The 19,310-nt window shown below is 53.7% G+C and overlaps 1 protein-coding gene across 6 annotated transcripts; it reads right to left on the bottom strand.

The window, feature by feature from the left end:
- Positions 1-26: 26 nt before the first annotated feature.
- Positions 27-19,283, bottom strand: ZNF335 (zinc finger protein 335). Of its 6 annotated transcripts, none has more exons than XM_059706892.1 (27): positions 19,083-19,283; positions 17,537-17,777; positions 16,622-16,699; positions 16,068-16,376; positions 15,830-15,967; positions 14,638-14,784; positions 13,197-13,440; positions 12,936-13,113; positions 11,764-11,876; positions 10,314-10,332; positions 10,089-10,205; positions 9,933-10,009; positions 9,687-9,847; positions 8,704-8,936; positions 7,723-7,816; positions 7,504-7,613; positions 4,772-5,031; positions 3,060-3,171; positions 2,614-2,979; positions 1,789-1,931; positions 1,555-1,709; positions 1,312-1,415; positions 1,142-1,219; positions 859-942; positions 708-773; positions 543-624; positions 27-458 (listed from the first exon to the last, which is right to left on the bottom strand). In XM_059706892.1, the coding sequence occupies exons 1-27, from the start codon at positions 19,281-19,283 to the stop codon at positions 331-333; spliced, it is 4,038 nt and encodes a 1,345-aa protein (XP_059562875.1). In that variant the 3' UTR covers positions 27-330. The 6 variants fall into 6 exon arrangements, with proteins under 6 accessions (XP_059562875.1, XP_059562880.1, XP_059562876.1 ...); XM_059706897.1 differs by having other exon boundaries at positions 7,504-7,598; XM_059706893.1 differs by having other exon boundaries at positions 15,830-15,964.
- Between the last annotated feature and the right edge of the window lie 27 nt (positions 19,284-19,310).

Below are 19,310 nucleotides of genomic sequence, written 5' to 3'. Positions count from 1 at the left end.
GCTGTAGCAGCAAGTGGACAAAGTGAGCCAGCTAGGGCTGGACTCTGGTCCCTTTATTGAGAGTAAGGCCAGTGGGTCCATCCAAACAAAAATAAATTTCTTTTCCAAAGCCTGCCTGCAGGCTGGGGCAACCAGCATGTCCTGGCTGGTGCCCATAGCTGCCCCACCCCAACCCCCATAGCACAGGTCTGGCTCCCTTGGAGTGACAGGATGCTGGCTGCTCAGTATCTGGAGATCCTAGGTGGAGCAGGGAGGTGAGTCCTGGTGAATTCCCTCCACCCCCAACAGGGCTAGCCCCAATATCCATGGTCTGTGTTGTGCCCCTGGGGCTTAGTCATCGGTCAGGGTGATGACGTCGTACTCGATGCCCTGGTGTTGCAGCTGTTGGATGTGTTCGGGCACTGTCTCCTCTGTGCCAAACAGGCCCTGGGCTTGGGCCATGGCAGCATCAGCCACCGCTGCCAGGGGAGGGGAAAGGATGGTGAGCTGAGGCCCCAGAAGCTAGGCCCGGGCCCCATGGTCTTCAGGGTCCAGCACCATACCTGTGACAGCTGAGTGTGCTGCAGCCTCCAGCTGGGCCTGTGTGACGAGCTGCTGGCTTGGGGACACAGGCACATACTGGATCTGGAGGGGAGAAGCCAATGAGACGTGGCCTTGGAAGAGCCCTACCCATGCCCCAGCTTCACCTGGTTCCCCAAGGGCCCTACCTGGGACTCCTGAAGGAATGGAGCTCCTTGTTCGTACTGGATGTGTGTGATCTGGCCCTCCTGTACCTGGAGAGAGGAAGCCAACCTGGTGATCCTAGAAGGAGGTTGTCCATCCTCCTCACATCCCACTCTCACCCTAGGCCTGGCCTACCTGGATGTGATGCCCCTCTGGGACCACAACATATTCCTGAGGGAGCAGGTGCTGAACTCCGTCCTGAGAAATGATGTATTGTACCTGAAAGGTGGAGAGGAGGCAGGTGCTAGGGCCCTGCTCATCAAGAGCTTAGTGAGGATGGTACAGCAGGGGGGCCAAGGACACCACTGGCAGTTGCAAGCACTCATCCTGGGAAGGGTGGTTTGGAAAGTGTTGCTTCTCCCCAATGTGGGGTCTGGCAGAGGGGCACTCACAGCTGAGGTGTTCAGCAGTAGCTCACCTGGTTGTCGGAGGTCACTAGATGCTGTACCGTCTGGCCATCTGCTGTGGTGATCTCTTGTATGTAAGTGGCTTCCTCCTGCCACAGCCAAGCCAGCTCTAGCCTCAGCTCTCCATGTGCCCCACCCCTTCCCTTGACCTGCAGGCAGGGCCCCCAGTGCAGGCTCTCACCTGATTGGTCACTGTCTGCTCCTGGGCCACGATGATGTGTTCCTGGCCCAGTGCCTGCTGTAGCTGCTCTGGGCCCAGGACCCCGTGACTGGACTGGAGTGCGGCTGGGCAGAGAGGGGAGGATGTTCCACTCAGGGGCTCCAGGGAAGTCTGAAATGCCCTGGCCCCACCATGGCCCACGGGTGCTTTCTAGGGCAGTGGCTCAAGTCCCTGGTCTACCCTGGGTCCCCTGGGGCAGCTCACTGTGCAGTGTGGCCAGTGTCTCGTCATCACTGTTCAGGATGATGGTCTGGGTGGGGGTCCCAGCTGGGGCCCGGGCAGTAGGGGTCCCTGCCTTTCTCCCATCAGGACTATGTAGCCGCTGGATGTGGAACTTGAGGTGCCCGTTCCGGTTAAAACTGCAGGGAAGGACGAAGGCTTAGGGGTGGCCCTACCACGCATGCCCAGCAGCCCCAGCCTATCTATACCCATTCTCACCGCTGCCCGCAGAGGTGGCATGAAAAAGGCTTCTCGTTGGTGTGGGTCAGCATGTGCCGCCGCAGGTCCTTCTTGTTTTTGGAGGCAAAGCTGCACTGGCTGCACTGGTGGGGCCGCAGGCTTGAGTGCTGCACCATGTGGGCCTGCGGAAGGGGCAGAGTAGGGGGCATCAGCTGGGTCCGGACAGACAGCTTCCACCGACAGCAGTCAGGGAACCTATCCTCTGAGGTGGATCTGGGAGGAACTGGATAAAGAGTACAAACCAGACCGAGATTTGGTGCTATGTACCTGGGGAAAGCCAGAGGCTCTGTCATTAGGTCACTGAAAATCCTGTCCCTGCTCTCAGACTCCGCTTATCCCTAAGTGTACAGGCACGGACGAAGGGACCTCTGACCATCTCTCCCAGCCCTGACGTTCTAGGGCCCTGGGCCCTGCTCCCCTCACTGAGGTAGTGTGAGGATTCAGTGTATAGTTGGATCTGAAAACGAAATCCTTGGTGAAGGGATTTTTGGGAGGGACGCCCCCAAACTGGATCATGAACCTGCCCCAGAACATCCCTTGAACTCAACCCTCCGTATTCTAAATGACTCAAATTTCCCTAAGCGTGACGCATGCGGGCACCCCCTCCATGGCACCTAGCATCCCAAGTCCCCAGGACACGTGCATCGTTCACTCGGGGGCACTGTCAGGCATCTGTCATGTCTGGTCTCCCCCAGACTGAGCAGCCTGAGAAACTTGCCGAGTTATCTCCGACCAGAGAGGGCTGGCTCGAGGGGGTGCTCAGTCAAGGTTTGTGACAGCAGAGGCACAGGGAGCAGCACCTACCCGGACCTCAGGCCATTGGCGGGCGCTGAAAGGGCAGTCTGGGCACTTGAAGGCACTCGGCCCGGCATGGGCCCGTTTGTGACTCTCCATCTCGGCTCGGCCATAGAAGGCCTCGGCACAGATCTTGCAGGAAAACTTCTTTGACGCTGCAGATGGTGGGGACGGGGGCACTACCAGGCCCAGGGCTTTACTAGTTGTAGGAGGTGGGGAGGCAGAGCCCTGGGGGTCTTCCACCGGGTGGGCTCTGGCTGGAGATGAGGGCTCAGGGCCGTCTCTGGGTGGCCCCCCACACTGCAGCAGAGGCCACTTGGCTCCAGAGGCCAGAGCATCAGAACTTGGGAAGGAGATGGAGCCATCTGCAGTCAGCTGTGGAGATGGGAGCATGAGGCACTGAGGGAGGGAGAGATGGGAAAGGAAATGGGGCGTGGTGAGCTACCCAGCCTCACCTCGATGTGATGCAGTTGGGTCCCATCGGCTGCCATGATGTAGTGGGTGCCAGCTTCTTTCAGGGTGTCACTCACAACCACAGCCTGGGCTGCCTCCCCTGGGGGCTCCTCACTGTGGGCAGAGAGGAGGGGAGCGGTGAGTCAGGGTACTAGGAGGGGATAGAGGGCCCCAATAAAGTCATCAACCGAGGGGTGACTGCACCACAGAGGGACCTCTGGATTAAATCCTGGCTCCGCCCTTTGCCAGCCGAACCTCTACTGTCTCTTCTGTCATTCATGCCGTGTGCGGAGTACTGTCTTGCTCACCACTGGTAATCCTGCCCCTTGATGGGCATGGTGGGGAGTGGGGGGTGGATGGCCTGAGGGTTCCAGCCTAAATCTGGTCCAGTTGGAGAGGCGGGGCTGACAGGGACCCACAGCCCAAGAGTAGAGGGCAGATGCTGAGACAACTGCCCAGGTGCAGGCCTAGCCATCCAGACTCCCATCCCAACTGCACAGTTTGGTGCTTGGATCCAGGGCTTCCTCACTGCCCAGGGGTTTGGTCAACATATGAGATATAAATATTTCTGCCCCCAATTCACTCAATGTGGAGGAAGCTAAGAGCAGATGCCAGGCCTCCAATGCCAGCAAGGGGCCTGAGTTCATTCCAAAGGTCAGAACTGGAAAATACCTTCAGGAATCGTTCAGAACAAAGAGCACAAGGACTTTGGAACCAAAGGGAGCAGGGCTAAAATCCTCACCTATGTGGCTGACCTTAGGAGAGTTAAACCTCCTTAGCCTGTTTCCTCATTGTAAAACGAGGGAAATGTGGATCTCACAGGAATGGCGTATAGGTGAGTTCACAAATTTCAAGTGCCTGGAACATCTAAGCAGTCAAAAGATCACTTCTGACCTCCTGAGAAAGATATGACTCCCCTATGGTCCAATCACTTTATGTATGCACTAGAGGCCCAGTGCACGAATTTGTGCATGGGTGCGGTCCGGCAAACAATTGGGGCGGATTGGGGCGGATCGGGCTGGGCCATAGTGGGAGGTTGGCCAGCTGGCCCACCCACCCTGATCAGTGCCCAATCAAGGCTGGGCTGGCCAGGGGGGCGGGGCCATGGGCAATTGGCCAATGGGCCCCGCCCCTGATTGGGGTGGGGCTGGCCATGGAAAGGGGCTACGGGCTGGCTGGCCTCACCCCCAATTGGTGTGTGGGGCCGATCAGGGCGGGGCTAGCCTGGGGGAGGGGCCAAGGCTGATAGGGGTGGTGGGGGCTGATCAAGGGCCAGCAGCTGGTGGGGGTGGGGGGGGCGTGGTTAATTGGTTGGCCGGCCCCAACCCCATTGGTGGTGGTGGGGAAGGGGGCGATCAGGGGTGGGGCCAGCTGGAGAGAGGGGCCGCAGGCGGTTGGCTGGCCATCCCTGCCCCTGATCAGAGTGGGGGCCTCATCAGGGGCGGGGCTGGCCAGGGGGAGGGGCTGCGGGAGGTTGGCTGCCAGCCCCACCCATGATCAGGCTGGTACACTGGACACAGTGGGCATCATAGTGACCCGTGGTCATAGCAATCGGTTGTTCTGGTAGTTACAGCATTCTGATCGCTGGCTTTTTATATATACAGTTTAGGATTTTTACCTCCTGCCAACTAGGCGTGAATGGGCAGGGACCCCTTGACTCCCTGTAGCATGACTACAACTGGCTGAAGGGGACCTTGCAGGTGGCAGGCCTTACCTGTAGGGTGTGCCAGGAGCTGATGTCCCCTCTTCCATAGGGGGTGCTGTGATGACACTGTACCCAGCCCCACCGAATGGACTGGGTGCCAGGGTGATCTGCTGTAGGTCAGAGGGACCTAGCTGGCTCTCAGCAGCTACACCGCCCCCCGGCTCTGCGACGTGGAGGGTTACCACTTGTGGAGCTGCACTTGCTGAGGAGGGCTGCCCACCAGGGGATGCTAACCGTGCTTCCGCATCCTCTGACTTCACCACAGCCACCTGCAACGGCACAATGCATTCTGAGCAGGTCTGTGCCAAAGAAGCTAGTGTTCAAGGCTCTTTTCTATCTCAAAGCTCACCCAGGCTCTGGGCAGACCCAGTGCTGCTAGCACTCATTTGCACAACCCCAACTTTGTGTTCCTACCGAAGCACAGCCTGCCTTTCCAGATCCCACCCAGCTACTGGAATTACACTTAAGAACAGGGTAGAGCAATACTGCCCCCCAGGGGCATTGGGCAATGTCTGGAGACATTCTTTGGTTGTCACAATTGGGGGCAGGCGGGGTGCAACAGGAATCCAGCAGGTGGAGAGCAGGGATGCTGCTAAACATGCCAGGATGCACAGGATGGCCCCACAACAAAGAATCATCTGGCCCAAAGTGCCAAGGTTAAGAAATCTTGGGGTAGAGGGACAAGTGGCAAACCACTTTAAGAAAAAAAAATAAAGTCAGAGTGCGATCTTAGATCTCACTCCAAAGTCTGCTTCAAATGGATTAAAGACTAAATATAATAATAAAACTCTAAATATGTGAAGAAAAAAATGTGGATAATTTTATAATCCTGGGGTAGGGAGATTTTTCTAATTATGACAGAAATATGCTACAAGCTACAACAAAACAAGTCATAAAATGAAATCAGGAAACAAAGAAATTGGTGTGTGATTGGGATTTAACAATTCATATGAGAGATAAAAGGTGGACTTCCTTTATATACAGAGCTCTTGCAAAGGGATAATAAAAAAGCCTAACAATTTAATTTAAAAATTGATACAGGACACCCACAAGTCAGAGAAGAAATAAAATGGTCATGAACATACAGAAGTTCAATCTCATTTGTGATCGCAAAATTCCATGAAGTATACTTCTATTACATTGAAGAAATTTATAAAGCCTGATGATGCCCAGTGCTGGCAGGAGCGGAGAGAAACATGCTCTAGGGGTGGTCATATAAATTGGCATATCTTTTTGTGAGGCTTTATACCTTCAGACCCACCAATTCTACTTTCAGGAGGTTTTTTGTTATTTTTTTTTTAATAAAAGGTTATGAGCACCTGAAAATGTATGTGCACTAAAGCACTGCCTTGAGTTAATGAAAAACTGTAAACAACCCAACCAATAAAGGAATGACGAGGTAAATGTTCGGACACCTGTCTGATGGGAGGATGTGGAGACGTGATGTGGAGATGGAGACCTGTATGTGCCTGTCAGGCTGAGCCCCCCACACTGCTGAGTGAAGAAAACAGGTTGTTGATGAAATGACTAGTGTGATCCCATTTTTTAAGGAACAAAAAGTCTGTTATTGTGCACATGGACAAAACTGGAGATATACTTATTAACCTGCTAACAGTGGGAAGGGAGGAATGTTAAGAACTTTCACCTTATTGTAGAACATAATGTTCATTTTGTTTTTTTACAAGCATATAGTTTTGTAATTTAAAAAATGCATTATACTGGCACGAGAAGAGCAGACAGGTGAGTGTGTGTGGGAATCTAGAGAATGATAAAGGGGACATTTCCAACCACTGGGGAAAATTATTTGATATACTGCACTGGACAACTTTTGGAAAAAATATTAAGTTAGTTCCCGACCTTTCTGCATACACCAAAAATGAAATGGAGTGAAAATTTAAGTGAAAAAATGAAACCCTAAGAAGAAAGTCCAAAGGAATTTTATATAGTCTTGGGGTGAAGGAGGCCTTCCTAGGGATGAATACTAAAGGCAAAAACGATTAAAGACTGATACACTTAACTATATAAAAATGTAAAACTTCTCTATACCCCCAAATGCCTCAAGCTAAATCCTACACAGGCTCCCTCCTCCATGGAGTTTTGTCTGTCTCCCAGCCCCTAGCAGCATGTTACTGCTCCAAGTTATTGAAATTTATCATCTCAAATACATACTCTACATCTTTTCAAGAGGCTGGGAGACGGAGGCACACAAACTCCTCCCTGCCTGTAGAAGTGCGAGGAGGTGCAGAGGGAGAGGAGATGGGGGAAAGGGGATAGGGGATCCCGAGCAGCTGGATGAAAGAGGGAGGAGATGATGAACTCAGGGGAGTGTGGGCTTGAGGTGCATGGACAAGACAGAGGTCTGAGATGGAGACGGCCCCGGAGTCCTCAGGCTGTAGGAGGTGTCATGAATGAGGGCACGAGGTTAGGAGGGAGGCTAGTTCAGACCCACAGGCACAACAGGGTGGCCACAGAGCTAGGAGAACAGGACCCCAGAAGGCATGGAAGCAGTGAACACGGCTCAGCATTGCAGAGGTTGCTCGTGACTCTGGAGAATGGCGTGGGAGATCCTCTGACCTTCCTGTGCTCCTGAAGCCTCCTTGGCACAGCTGCTGCTCCTCCTGTGCATGTGCCCGCTGGGTGTCACCCACTAACTGGGAGCTCCCTGCGGGTGCGGCATGTCTACTTCATCACTCTCCTCTCCTCCCAATGTCTAGTGAAGAGGAGGTCCCCAGGTGGCTCACCTGCAGGGCGGCACCCCCCAGCTCCCGCTGAGCACTCATGTTTAGCAGCAGATCCAAAGCTGTCTGTGTGGCCATGGCAGTTGACTCCTCAGCTCCTGGGTTGGTGGGACCTGAGACTTAGAAAAGGCTGGAAAACTGGCACCCACACCCTCCCCCATCTTCTAGCATGAGCCCTGCCCATGCCCAGTACCCAGGCTCCCACCCTTCCTCAGAGCTCACCTTGCTGGTAGATGATGGTGGCGCCACCCAGGGTGTCAGAACAGAGCAGTGGGGGCGTCTCAGGTGACTGGAAAGGTGCTACCTCTGGGGGAACCTGCAGGGTGGGGATATGGCCAATCCCGAGAGAGAGCAGCTCAGATTCCAGTGCCATGTACCGAGTACCTCCTTTGTATTGAGCATTTTATATATGCTGGCTTGTTTCATCTTCACAACTACTTTTAAATTAACAGCTCAATGTTACAGATGAACTGACTGAGGCTCAGAGAAGTGAAATATCTGGCTTATGATCTCACAGCTAGTGAGTAGCAGAATTGGGACTTGAACACAAGACTGATTCCAGAGCCTGTGTTCTATCAGCACATTGTGATGGTCCATCTTTGGGAGGCTACATTCTCAGCTAAAGGATTATTTCTTAACCTCTCTTGCCATTAGGTAAAGTGTGGTCACATGGCTGAACAGGAGTTTCTGGTAAAGTTCACAAGGAAGACACGTGGATAGATGGCAGACATCCTTTTTGCCCTTCCCCGATCCCTTCCCCTGCTTCTTGCCTAGGATGTGGCTAGGAAGGCTGGAGCTCCTACAGCTTTAATGAGGCATGAGGCAACCACAAAGATGGAAGGGGTTTTCCTAAGAGGGCTGTGAAAAAAATACAGAGAGTGTGGTCCCTGATGACAGACCATGGAGACGCCACACCAGCCCTGGAGTGATCTTTGGACTTCCTTTATACGAGAAAATAAATTATCACCACAGTTAAGCTGCTGATATTGTCCCTCTCCATTACTAGCATGGAAAGCCACCCTACTCTGAGCTTAGGGTTGGCATGTCTACGCCTCAGCTGCTCTTTATCACAATCCAGAGAGGCAGGGATCACTTTGTTGCGCCCATTGTGCCAATGAGGATGCTGGGAGAGGTGACATCACACTGTCATCCTGGTGAAGGCCCCAAGCCCTTTCTGTCTGTTGTCTGCTTGGCTGAGCTTACCTCGCGAGGTCCTGGGGGGCTGGGGGTTGGTCCAGGGGCTACACTGTGCTGCTGCTTCAGCTCCTCAATCTGCTGCAGAGAGAAGAATGGGCGACGGCGGGAGGGGGGCTCCTCCGGGTGGCGCCGCCCCCACTCCTCGAAGCTGCTTGCATGCCGGCACCGTACATGCAGGCGCAGATTCTTCTTGTGCCGTGTGCTGAAGTGGCAGTACTCACAAGCAAAGGGCTTGGCCCCTGTAGGCACATGTGGGGGGATGCTTGTGCCTACCCACCCCCTTACCCATCCTCCCAGAGAAACCTTCACCACCCCAAGGACCTCTCCAACTCCCCGATTCCTTCCTGAGCTCAAACACATGCGCTGTCCCTGGTGGTGATCCAGGACAGAAACAAACCTGGTTCGCCCTCTGCACTCAAGCCTTCCTGCCAGTGCCTACTTTCAAGGTCACATGATCACACACTCCTCTTGTGTATCACCAGCTCCCAGGTAGACAGAAATCTGGTGAAGGAGCCCCTGACTTCCTTTCTCTAATCTTCCCTAGTGTGCCTGCCAGAGGGCTGGGAACCAAGGAGAATAAAAACCAACTGTTGTACACCTTCCACGGGGCAAGCATAGACTGATGCTGTTTGTGGTTTCATGTCCTGAGGGCAGGGCCTCTCTAAGACCCGTTTCTAGCCCAGCGCCCAGCACAGACAGGGCTCAGGGAACAAGTGGAACTCACTTTTATAACCACCAAGCGGTAGTTCTATTCCCCCATTTCACAGCTAAGAAAGGCTCAGAGAGGGAAAGTGATGGCCCAGGGCAACCCTGAGAGCAGTGCGCTGAGCTGGAAGTGGAGCTGAGGTTAGAATGGCCCCCGCAAAGGGGATTCCCTTTACAATGGAGGGGTTCCAGCTGCTCACGTGGCTGCAGGGGAGGAGGAGGAAGAGGTCTGACTGGGGACCAGGGCTAGGTGAGCACTGACAGGGAGGGGTGACTGGCCTGACCTGTGTGCTTGACGGCCACGTGAGATAGCAGGAAGTCCTCGCGGAAGGTGCGATAGGGGCAAAAGCTGCATTTGAAGGGCTTGTCGCTGACATGGGACAGTTGGTGGTTCAGCAGCGCCTTCTTGTCCTCACAAACAAACTCGCAGAACTCACACTTGAATCTGGGGGTGGTCAGAGGAAGGGCAGCTCAGCAGTGGGGTGGGGGTGGGGGTTGCTCCAGCCCCAAAGGCCTCCCAAGGGACATACCTGCGGTTGGCGACAGCCTGGATATGTGTGAGAAGGTGCATCTTGAAGGTGTAGCGCTTCTTAAAGGACTTTCCACACTGTAAGGGATGGGCTGAGTTGGGTGATGGATCACCCAGGAAGGCCTCCTGCCCCACCCTTGCCCTTGGCCCCACCTACCTTGTCACACATGTGGGGCTTCTCAGTGCTGTGTGTCTTCATGTGCTGTGTGAGTCTCTTCTGCATGGGGTAGACACGGCCACACACGGGGCAGGGGAAGGAGCTCAGCTTCGGGGTCTGAGGAGGGACAAGCGGGGGGCCAGATGGTGAGATCTGGCTTCCTGGCCCCACCCCCACAGCAGCTCTGTAGCAGGCTCCCTTCCCAGGCTAGGGCCCCAGACTTACGGGATCTGGCCTCTTCTTCCTGGAGAAGAAAGCACAGGAGTTAGGCCATCGCCTCTCCAAGCCCACCCAATATGCCTAGACCCAGTCTCAGCCCTGAGTGTCCCGACTATCCACCCAAGACCCTTTCTTTTAGTTTGCTGGGGGAAATGCTAACAGGGTACTGTAAATAAGGTCTGCACTTCACTACATTTGGGAATGGTGTAGTCTTCCTCTCAGTCACAAAATACATTTGCATTTTAAAGTTCTGAGAAGTCCCGCAGGAAAGAATGCTATTGTACTAGTTGGTTGACCTGGTGTCCCCAACCTTATTTGGACACAGAACTCCCCACCTTTTCATTGTCTTAAGAAAACCTGTAAGCACCTTGGAGAGCTGGCTTCCCACACACATGGTTTCAGATCTGAGGACTTGTAAGAACTTTTACAACATAATATGTGGCCCAACAGTTGGATTTTTGCATCACAGCCCCACTTGCTGACCAGTCAGCCGCTATTGAAAAATCCAGTTGCCATGACTGATCAAAAAATGAATGATGTAAGATGGGGAAACTGTTGATTTGACACATTTATATATATCAATATGAAAAAAAACAAAACCAATAATCTAAGTTTATAATTTTGTTTTACTAGCAACCCTTGTCCTTCTATTTTACTTTTAAAATTATTTTTAAATATATTTTTATTAATTTTAGAGAGGAAGGAAGAGGGAGAGAGAGATAGAAACATCAATGATGAGACTCATTGATTGGCTGCCCCTTGCATGTCCCCTTTTGGGGATTGAGCCCACAACCCTAGCATGTGCCCTTGACCAGAATCGAACCCAGGACCTTTCAGTCCGCAGGCCAACGCTCTATCTGCTGAGCTAAACAGGTTAGGGCAACTTTTCTCCTTTAAAGAACCCTGCAAGTCTTTGGTTCATACTGAGGACTGTGTTCTCTGATTTGCAAATCATACACAATAAAATTATCTCTTAATTAATTTTTGTTAACAGATCCATCTAGTGAATCCCTGTATCCAACCTCTGCTCACTGGTCCTCCTTCCTGTGAAGCTAACTTCCTGAAGCTGCAGATCTAATTTTAATTCAGCGAGCCATCACTAGGCTCCTAAGGTTTTTTGTTTCGCTATGTACTTGTCCTAAGTCTGCTCTCTCAGTACCATGAAAGATGAGTGTTGACCAGGAGTCTTAAAATCTTTAGATCCCCTCAACAATGTCTGTCTCCATTTTGTAGAAGGGAAATTAAAGCTTGTAGCAGGGAAGAGACTAAATAAGGAACCTCAAGGCCCTGCTCCTGCTCTGTCTGATCCAAGTGATCAGGGATAAATCGCCTTGCCTTCCCACTGTCTATAATGTGCTGTGAATGGGCCTGGCCCTGAGCTGGTACTAACTGGAACCACTGTTATTCCGAGCTCCCACTTTCCCACCCTGTCCCCATCCCACCCACAGGGACTGACCGGTCCCGGCTGTGCACGGCTGCATGCCGGATGACGTCTTTCCTGTAGACACTGGTGTAGCTGCATTCATCACACTTGTAGGGCTTACTGCCTACATGGTTGAACATGTGCTCCTGGGAGAGAGGCATAGGGATAGTGGATTGGGGCTCAGATTCCCCTCCTGCCACACCTCACCTGTGCCCACAGCTCTAGAATTGCTGTGGGAGCAGGCTCTAAGAAAGAGGGAGTGCTGCCAGAGCTGGGGCCTATTGAGGGCTGGGGACCCACCCCAACAAGCAGACCTGCTCTGCACCAGGCCCTGTTCTTCTGACCACTTGATAGAGGAGGAAACAGGCTCAGAGAGAAGGACTTGCTGAGGTCCCACGGTAACCTTGTGAACTTGAAGTTGAACGCAGGCTGCACAACTCCACAGCCTATGCCCTCCCCACTGCAAGATGGGACAGCCACCTCTGCCCCCACCGTTGCGTTTCCAGAGAAAACTTCCAGGTCAAAGGTCCCTGTCTGAGGAAGCACTGTGTGCAGAGAGCACAGGGGCTCTGGCTATTTTTCCTTGAGGACCCCCCACCCCCAATGATGGCCAACTTGCTGCCTCACTTTGGTCCAGCCAAGCTGTGGTTCCTTGGTCAGTAAAATGGGATTGTTGACACCTACCAGGGACCTCCTCGGGCTGCCCCAGGATGAAATGAGTGGCCTGCAAGGCCTGGGCCCCTCTCATGAGACACATTACTGCCATCTGCTGGAAAACTTCCTAACACACTGAATTAGATAAAACCAACTTTTCTGCCACCTGCTGGCGATGGTGGTGAGCAAGCCAATCTAGGAAGTCCACTACACAAATAGCACACCTGCAGATGCCATGCTGCTGGGCAGTGTGTGATCTGCAAAGCCACCCGTGGCAGCCCAGACACGGGCCCTGTGAAGCAGCAGGAGAGGGAGCCTGGGAGGCCCTCCACCTCCACTCCCTCTTGGTGCACCAGGCTTTTTGCCTTCTCTCATCCAGCCTCCCTTCCCCCCGTGCCCTGTGCCTTCTGCCCGTGCCCTGTGCCTCCCCCCCCCCCCCCCGTGCCCTGTGCCTTCCCCCCGGGCCCTGTGCCTTCCCCCCGTGCCCTGTGCCTCCCCCCCCCCCCCCCCCGCCCTGTGCCTTCCCCTTCCCCTTCCCAGCTGCAGCGCACCTTGAGCGAGGACCAGCGGCGTGAGCGATAGCTGCACTGAAGGCACTTGAAGAGCTGGGGGTCTCCGGCCTCGTGGGAGTTTACATGAAAGCGCAGGTCCTCGTGGGACAGGAAGCGGGAGCCGCAGATGCGGCACAGGAAGGGCCTCAGAAGCGGCTTGGGTGACTTGTAATAATACCTGCCAGGAGGGTGTTGAGGAGAGGTCTGGCTGGGCTGGGGCTGTCTGGCTGCGTCCCTGACCCCCATCTCTGTTCCCCTTACTTGCGGTATTTCTTGCCTAGGAAGCGCCTGGAGGGTCGGCCACGTCGGCGGGGTGGGGTGTCGGGCTCCTCCTGGCAGGTGGGTGCTGCGTCCGACTGGCTCACACTGGGCTCCACAGGAACCCTATCGGCCTTGCCCACGGCCACCAGGTGTCCTGGGCCTGAGGAGCTGGGTACCTCGGGGTCCTGTGGCTCTGGAGGGCTCTGTCCACTCTGGGAACTCACTAGAGGCTCTCCTTCCATACCTGCCACAGACACGCCAGATCACAGATCAGCCACAACAACCCAGGACAGATGTGGACAGGTGTGACACAGGCCAGCCAAATATTTCCCCACACACGGCCACCATCCACGAATGGGCATGTCAGGTCACAGCACAGATGCAGCCCGCAGGTGGTTAGAGTGCAGCACAGCACGACGTAAGTGTGACAGTCCGGGCAGCAGTCAGAGACCTGGGGACCTATCAGTCAGGAGACCTGCGTGCTGGGTTCAGCTCTGTCACTGCCTTGCTGTGTATCTTTAGGCAAAGCCAGTCCCTCTCTGTGTCTCATTTTCCCCATTTGGCAAATGAAGATGATAATTGCTTATCTAGTGACCTCATGAGAACATTCTAGTCCGGGAAGCAACAGCAGCCCTTTAACATTGGTTTCTCTAGGGTGGCTGGAGGGCAGACAGGAGTGTTATATATTCAAACACATCAACAATAGCTCAATACAATGTTTTAAAAATTAAAAATGATACAGAAAATGCTGGTAACATTCTGTTTCTTAATTGGGGTGCTAGGTTATACAGGCGTGTTCACTTTGAAAATTCACTGAGTTATGCACTTTAGTTGTGCTTTTCCAAACATATATCTCAGTAAAAAGTTATTTTAAAAAGAGATTAAAAAATAAAACAATTTCTTCCAAACTGCATGGACAGAGACAGCTACCATGTGCCTTTTTCTGTATATTTATGCCTCAAAGCAATCCTAAGACAGATGCATTTACAAAAAGGGGATTCGAGAGGCGAAGTAACATGCTACAGGTCACACAGCCAGTAAATGGCAGAGCTGGCATGAATGGCCATGAGGTGCCCCAGGCTGTGATGCTCTAAGCTTGTGCTCCTTGGACAGTCTCAGGCCTCAACTTTGTTGTTATTTCAATAATAATACTTAAAACTTATCTTATTAGTTCAGCTATAAAGACTCAACCTCCTCCTGCTCTGTGACAACGTACCACCGAACAGTCTTTTCATAAAGCTGAGGTACCTTTTCTTAACTCAGGGTTTCTCAAGCCTGGTCTCAGAGGGATTTCCCCTTTATCAGGAGGCCAGCCGGCCACCCTGGTTTGAGCCATGCTGCTCTGCACAGTACACTGTCGCCAGGACTCCACAGAGGCAAGCAGGGAAAGAGGTCACCCCTCAGCCTCACCCTCAAGGCCCCTTCCACGACCAAGTCTCACCCTCTGGGAGGTCTGAGGGCTCCAGGCAAGGCAGCTTCCGGGGCCGGCCAGGCCTCCTTCGGGGTCTCAGTGTGCTGGGAGTGGGGCGCTGGGGCCGCAGCGGTCGACCACGGGGCTCATCCTCTGCTGGATTGTAGTCACTATCCTCTGTGGGGACAGTGAGAGAGGTGGGCATCATGCTGGACCCACCCTTTCAGCTCTGATCCCTTGCCCTGCTCCCCCGGAAAGAAGCCCACTTCCCCATCCCTGCCCACTCCTCCTTCATGCCCACCAGTGATGCCTCCTCCAGACAGCCCTCCCCATGGCTGACTGTGCACATCCCTTTCCAGGCTCCTGCAGTCCTTCCTCTGCACCTTTCCTGACACCTACCATTGGCTTATACAGCACTTTGACATGATTTAGAAAAAGGCACCACTTCCTAAAGACACTTTACAGACACTGTTAAGAAATAGTTGAAATAAACATTCAAGTCTATAAACGCTATGACTGTGCAAGATACAGTCTATGAAAATGCAGATGCTATTGGCCGAATGTGGCTATCGAGCCCCTGAAATGTGCCTAGCCTAAACTGAGACATAGTGTAAAATACACACTAGATTCTAAAAATCAGTATAAAAAAGAAAGTAAAACAACTAATATTTTATAATGATTGCATGTTGAAATAATATTTTAGATATATTGGGTAAATAAAATATACAATTAAACTTAATTCCACCCTTTTTTACCTATATATCTATCCCTGGCCAGCGTAGCTCAGCAGTTAGTGTCAGCCCGTTTTGATTGCTGGTTGCCTGTTCATGTTCATTCCCCAGCCCATCTCTCTCACACCGATGTTTCTTCTCCCCCTCTCCCCCGATTCTCTCTAAAAATCAGTGGAAGAACTATCCTCAGGGGAGATTAACCAAAAAATATGTCCACAAAAAAGAAAAGTAGATATGTGGTTTGCATTCTATTTCTGTTGGATAAATGTGAACGTGGCCCTTTTAGTTGTGGTTGGTGCTTGTTCAGTGCACAGCCTACACAACTACACACAGAGGTTCTGATCCCAGCACCCAACTCCTCTGTCTTATACGGAAGCACCTGTGGCTGCGTCTGTGCCAATTCTGTTTTCCTGGCTCTCCATGAGGGCCAGAGGAGCCCAGTATTTGTTGATGGGGGTGGAGGTAGCAGGCCTGGGAGCCATGTGGCCTACCCTCTAGGTCATCAATGGCACCGGCATCTACAATGTCATCATCGTCTTCCTCCTCTGGTGCCTCTTCCTCTTGGGTCTTGGTCGAGGTACCCCACTTCCGTGGACGTCCCTTCTTACCAGCTGCTGCTGCTGCTGCTGCTTGGGGGTGGGGGGGAGGTAAGACAAGCTTCCATGTCTGCCTCTCAGCACCCCATCCCCACCTATGCAGTCCCAGCCAGGTAGGCTGCTATCAACGTACCTGGACGGAAGTGCCGCTCCCGCATATGGCGTAATAGTGTGGCCTTAGTGCTACTCCGGTACTGGCACATCTTGCACTTGAACTGCTGTACTACCACCACCTCCATCATGGCCTCCAGGCTCTGTAGATCTGGCTCCTCAGTGCCAGAGGCTGGGGGAGGCTGTGTTGCTGGGGAGCTGGGTGAACCCCGTGCCTCCTCAGATGGCTCCAGGCATGTGGATGTGGATGTGGGGCCGTCGGCCAGGGCCTCAATGGCTGCCAGGCTGTGGACTAGGGTGGAACTGGACATTGGCGATGCTATGGAGGCACCTGGGGGTTGGTGAGGGAATCAGAGGGAAGGGAAATGGAGGGGCAGGCTGGCCATGAGCTACAGCTGTCCCTCTCAGGCAGGCCCAGGGATCCTAGAACCCAGCTCCCTACAAGAGTAACTGGGGAAACTGAGGCCAAGAGCAGTGGCTGAACTGGCCAGATCACACAGTGAGTTTGTGGCTAAGCCTTCCTCTCCTAGTCCAGACCACTGCAGGACTTCCTGGGTCTGGAGCCTGGCGTCTTACCATCATCTGGTCCCTGCAGGATCAGGTACTGTGTGGTCTCGGCCCCACCATCCTCAGCACTGGTTACAGTTATGCAGCCTAGATAGAGATGTGGGGAGGGAATTCCCAGCTGACAATGACAAATGTCATTGCCCACATTCATTCTGGCTCACCTGTATGACCTCACATCAGCTGCATCATCCCTCTGAGCCTCAGATGCCTACCTCCTCCCCATCCATCCAGGGCAGGGCTATTGGAATGCCTGGTTTGTATGCCATGATGACCTACAGTCATACAGATGCCATGGCTATCCCAGCTGCCTCACCTTTGACCACTAAACCTGGAGTCCCCCTCCTTCCTCTCTGAACCACCCCAAGGTTAAGGCCCACTTCCAGCCCCAGTTCCTCAGGGCTGGCTTTCCAGACCATCCAGGGCTTTTCCTTTACACGCATCGTTAACAGCAGGTACCGTTTGGGAAATCATGAGCTCTGGAATCAGACCGTCTGAGCTCATGGCCCAACAGTTGCTAGTGACAGTGGGTAAATTATTTTACACCCTCTGTTCCTCAGATTTCTCATCTATACTGCAAAGATCATAATAGCACCTGCGTTTTGGGGTTCCTGGGAAGATGAATGAGCTACTGAATGTGAAGTGTTTAGAAAAGACCTCAGTATAAAGTTAGGTGTTACTGTTTCTGTATTTAAGGAGCACTTATTACACGCCAGACACTATGCGAAGAACTTGACCGTGCTGCCTCATTAAATCCTCGCACCATTTCACCGCCATGAGGCAGGAGTTACTGTTGCCATGTGGCACATTCAGAGTGGGAGAGGTCTTTTCCCGCGTCTGCACAGCTGGGATAAGCAGAGACGGTTCTTCTGGACTCTGCGGGGAAGCCCCAGCGGGCTGACTCTTGCCACCCTCTCCCCGACTTACTCTGGATGAGGTCTGGCCCGATGGTGGACTCGATGATCTTGTCAAAGGCTGAGCCCAGGTCTGAGGAAGAAGCCGTGCAGTCGGACACCAGCATGTTGGGGTCTGGGAGTGCACTGGAGTGCACCAGAGTTTGGGGGCCGCCTGTCACCCCTGCCACTGGCCCATGGGACACAGAAGATGAATCAGGGAGGTAGCCATGGGGCAGGGGGTCCGTGCTTGAGCTGCTCTCAGATACCTCCTCCTGGGGGATAGGAAACAGGGAAAGAGGGCGTTTAGGAGCCAGGGATGGGGCAGGGCAGGCTGCCACCTGCTCGGTAGAGCTCCTAGGCCCAAGGACATGGTGGGCAGAGTTACCCACACCCTCAGCCCCACTGGGTACTAGTGAGAGAGGCCCTCTGGTTGCAGAGCTCCCCAAGAACAAGTCCAAGCCACCTGGCTCTGGTCAGATGAAGGGCCCCACATACCCCACACAACAGCCAGGCACAGCTATTTCCACTGCACTTCTGAAAGGCTTCCCAGCATCACACCATAGCCACATCCTACCCAGCCTGCTCCCCGCCATTTAGCTGGTACCTCCGCTTGGAAGCTGACCCTGACCTGAAGGCCAAGTCAGGACCTCTCCGTCTTCAGTGCTGCAGTCGCCTGTGTCCCCACCTCACATCACTATTTACTGTGTAGTCTGACACCTCCCAGGTCTGACTGTACCCTCTATAAGGGCTGGGACCACATCTGCCTTGTCCCTGCTGTATCACCAGGGTCCAACCCAAGCTGGGCACATGGTGGGCCTATCTCTGCTGAATTCATGAAACGCTGGACCCCAAAGGGGGGCCATTGTTGTGCACCTCTATAATGTGATGTCTTGAAATTGGTCACTGTCTTGCAGATAACAACAGTAATGGCTAATACTTGAGTGTTTATCATGTGCTAAGCACTGTTTAATAGCTTTGCAAATGTTAATTCATTTAATCCCTACAAAAACCCTATTGAGGTAGGTATATTCATCATTCCCACTTTACAGGTGAGAAAACTGAGGTCGAGAAATTGGGCAGCTGGCTGAAGATCACACTAGGGAGGGGGCTAGGGGAGTGGCCGCGCCGGGAGGAAATGGTCTTACAAAGTGTTTCCAAGAGAATGTCTGGCGGGAGCTCAAAACAGAGCCCGCTCAGAAGCAGGTATTCCTGCTCCGTTTTACAGACAGGCAGACTGGGGCGCAAAGGGGTGCTCCGTAAACGGGAGGCAGCGGCAAGAACCAGGAGACCCGTCTCCCAAAGAGCGAGGACAGCGGGTAAGAAAGACCACAGCCTCCAGTTGGGTCCTGACTCTGCCAGCACTCGGTGCCCAGGACTGCTTTTCTGCACGATGTGGGAGAGTGGTATGTGCTCTACAAGGTCTGCGGTGGAAACGAGCAAGCCCACGTTCGGGACTCCCAGGCCACCAAAACCACATGTTCCTCACAAGCCGGCCTCGCCGGCTGCCTCCCCCCGGCTGCCAGGCTCGGCGGCCCCGGGTCCCCGCCGCCACCCACGCCGGCCAGCGCGGCCCATACCCGAGAGCGGCTGCCGCGGTCCGAGCTCTGCCCCACTTCCGAGTCGTCGGCCTCCGCCGGCCCCGGGGCTGCCGCGGCGTCGCTGCTGTCGGCGGACACGGCTTCCGAGGTGCCCACACCCAAGCCGCTCTCAGAGGGCTCCTCGGGCCGGCCGGGCCCCGGGCCCGCGTCACTACTGCTCTCCACCTCGTTTTCCTCCATGGGCTCGGGGGGCCGCCCGACCAGGGT

Source organism: Myotis daubentonii, chromosome 8 (assembly GCF_963259705.1).
Source record: "Myotis daubentonii chromosome 8, mMyoDau2.1, whole genome shotgun sequence".
In the NCBI taxonomy this organism is placed as follows: Eukaryota; Metazoa; Chordata; class Mammalia; order Chiroptera; family Vespertilionidae; genus Myotis; species Myotis daubentonii.
Note: the sequence above shows the minus strand (reverse complement) of the source record. Positions and strands in the feature narration are given on the sequence as shown.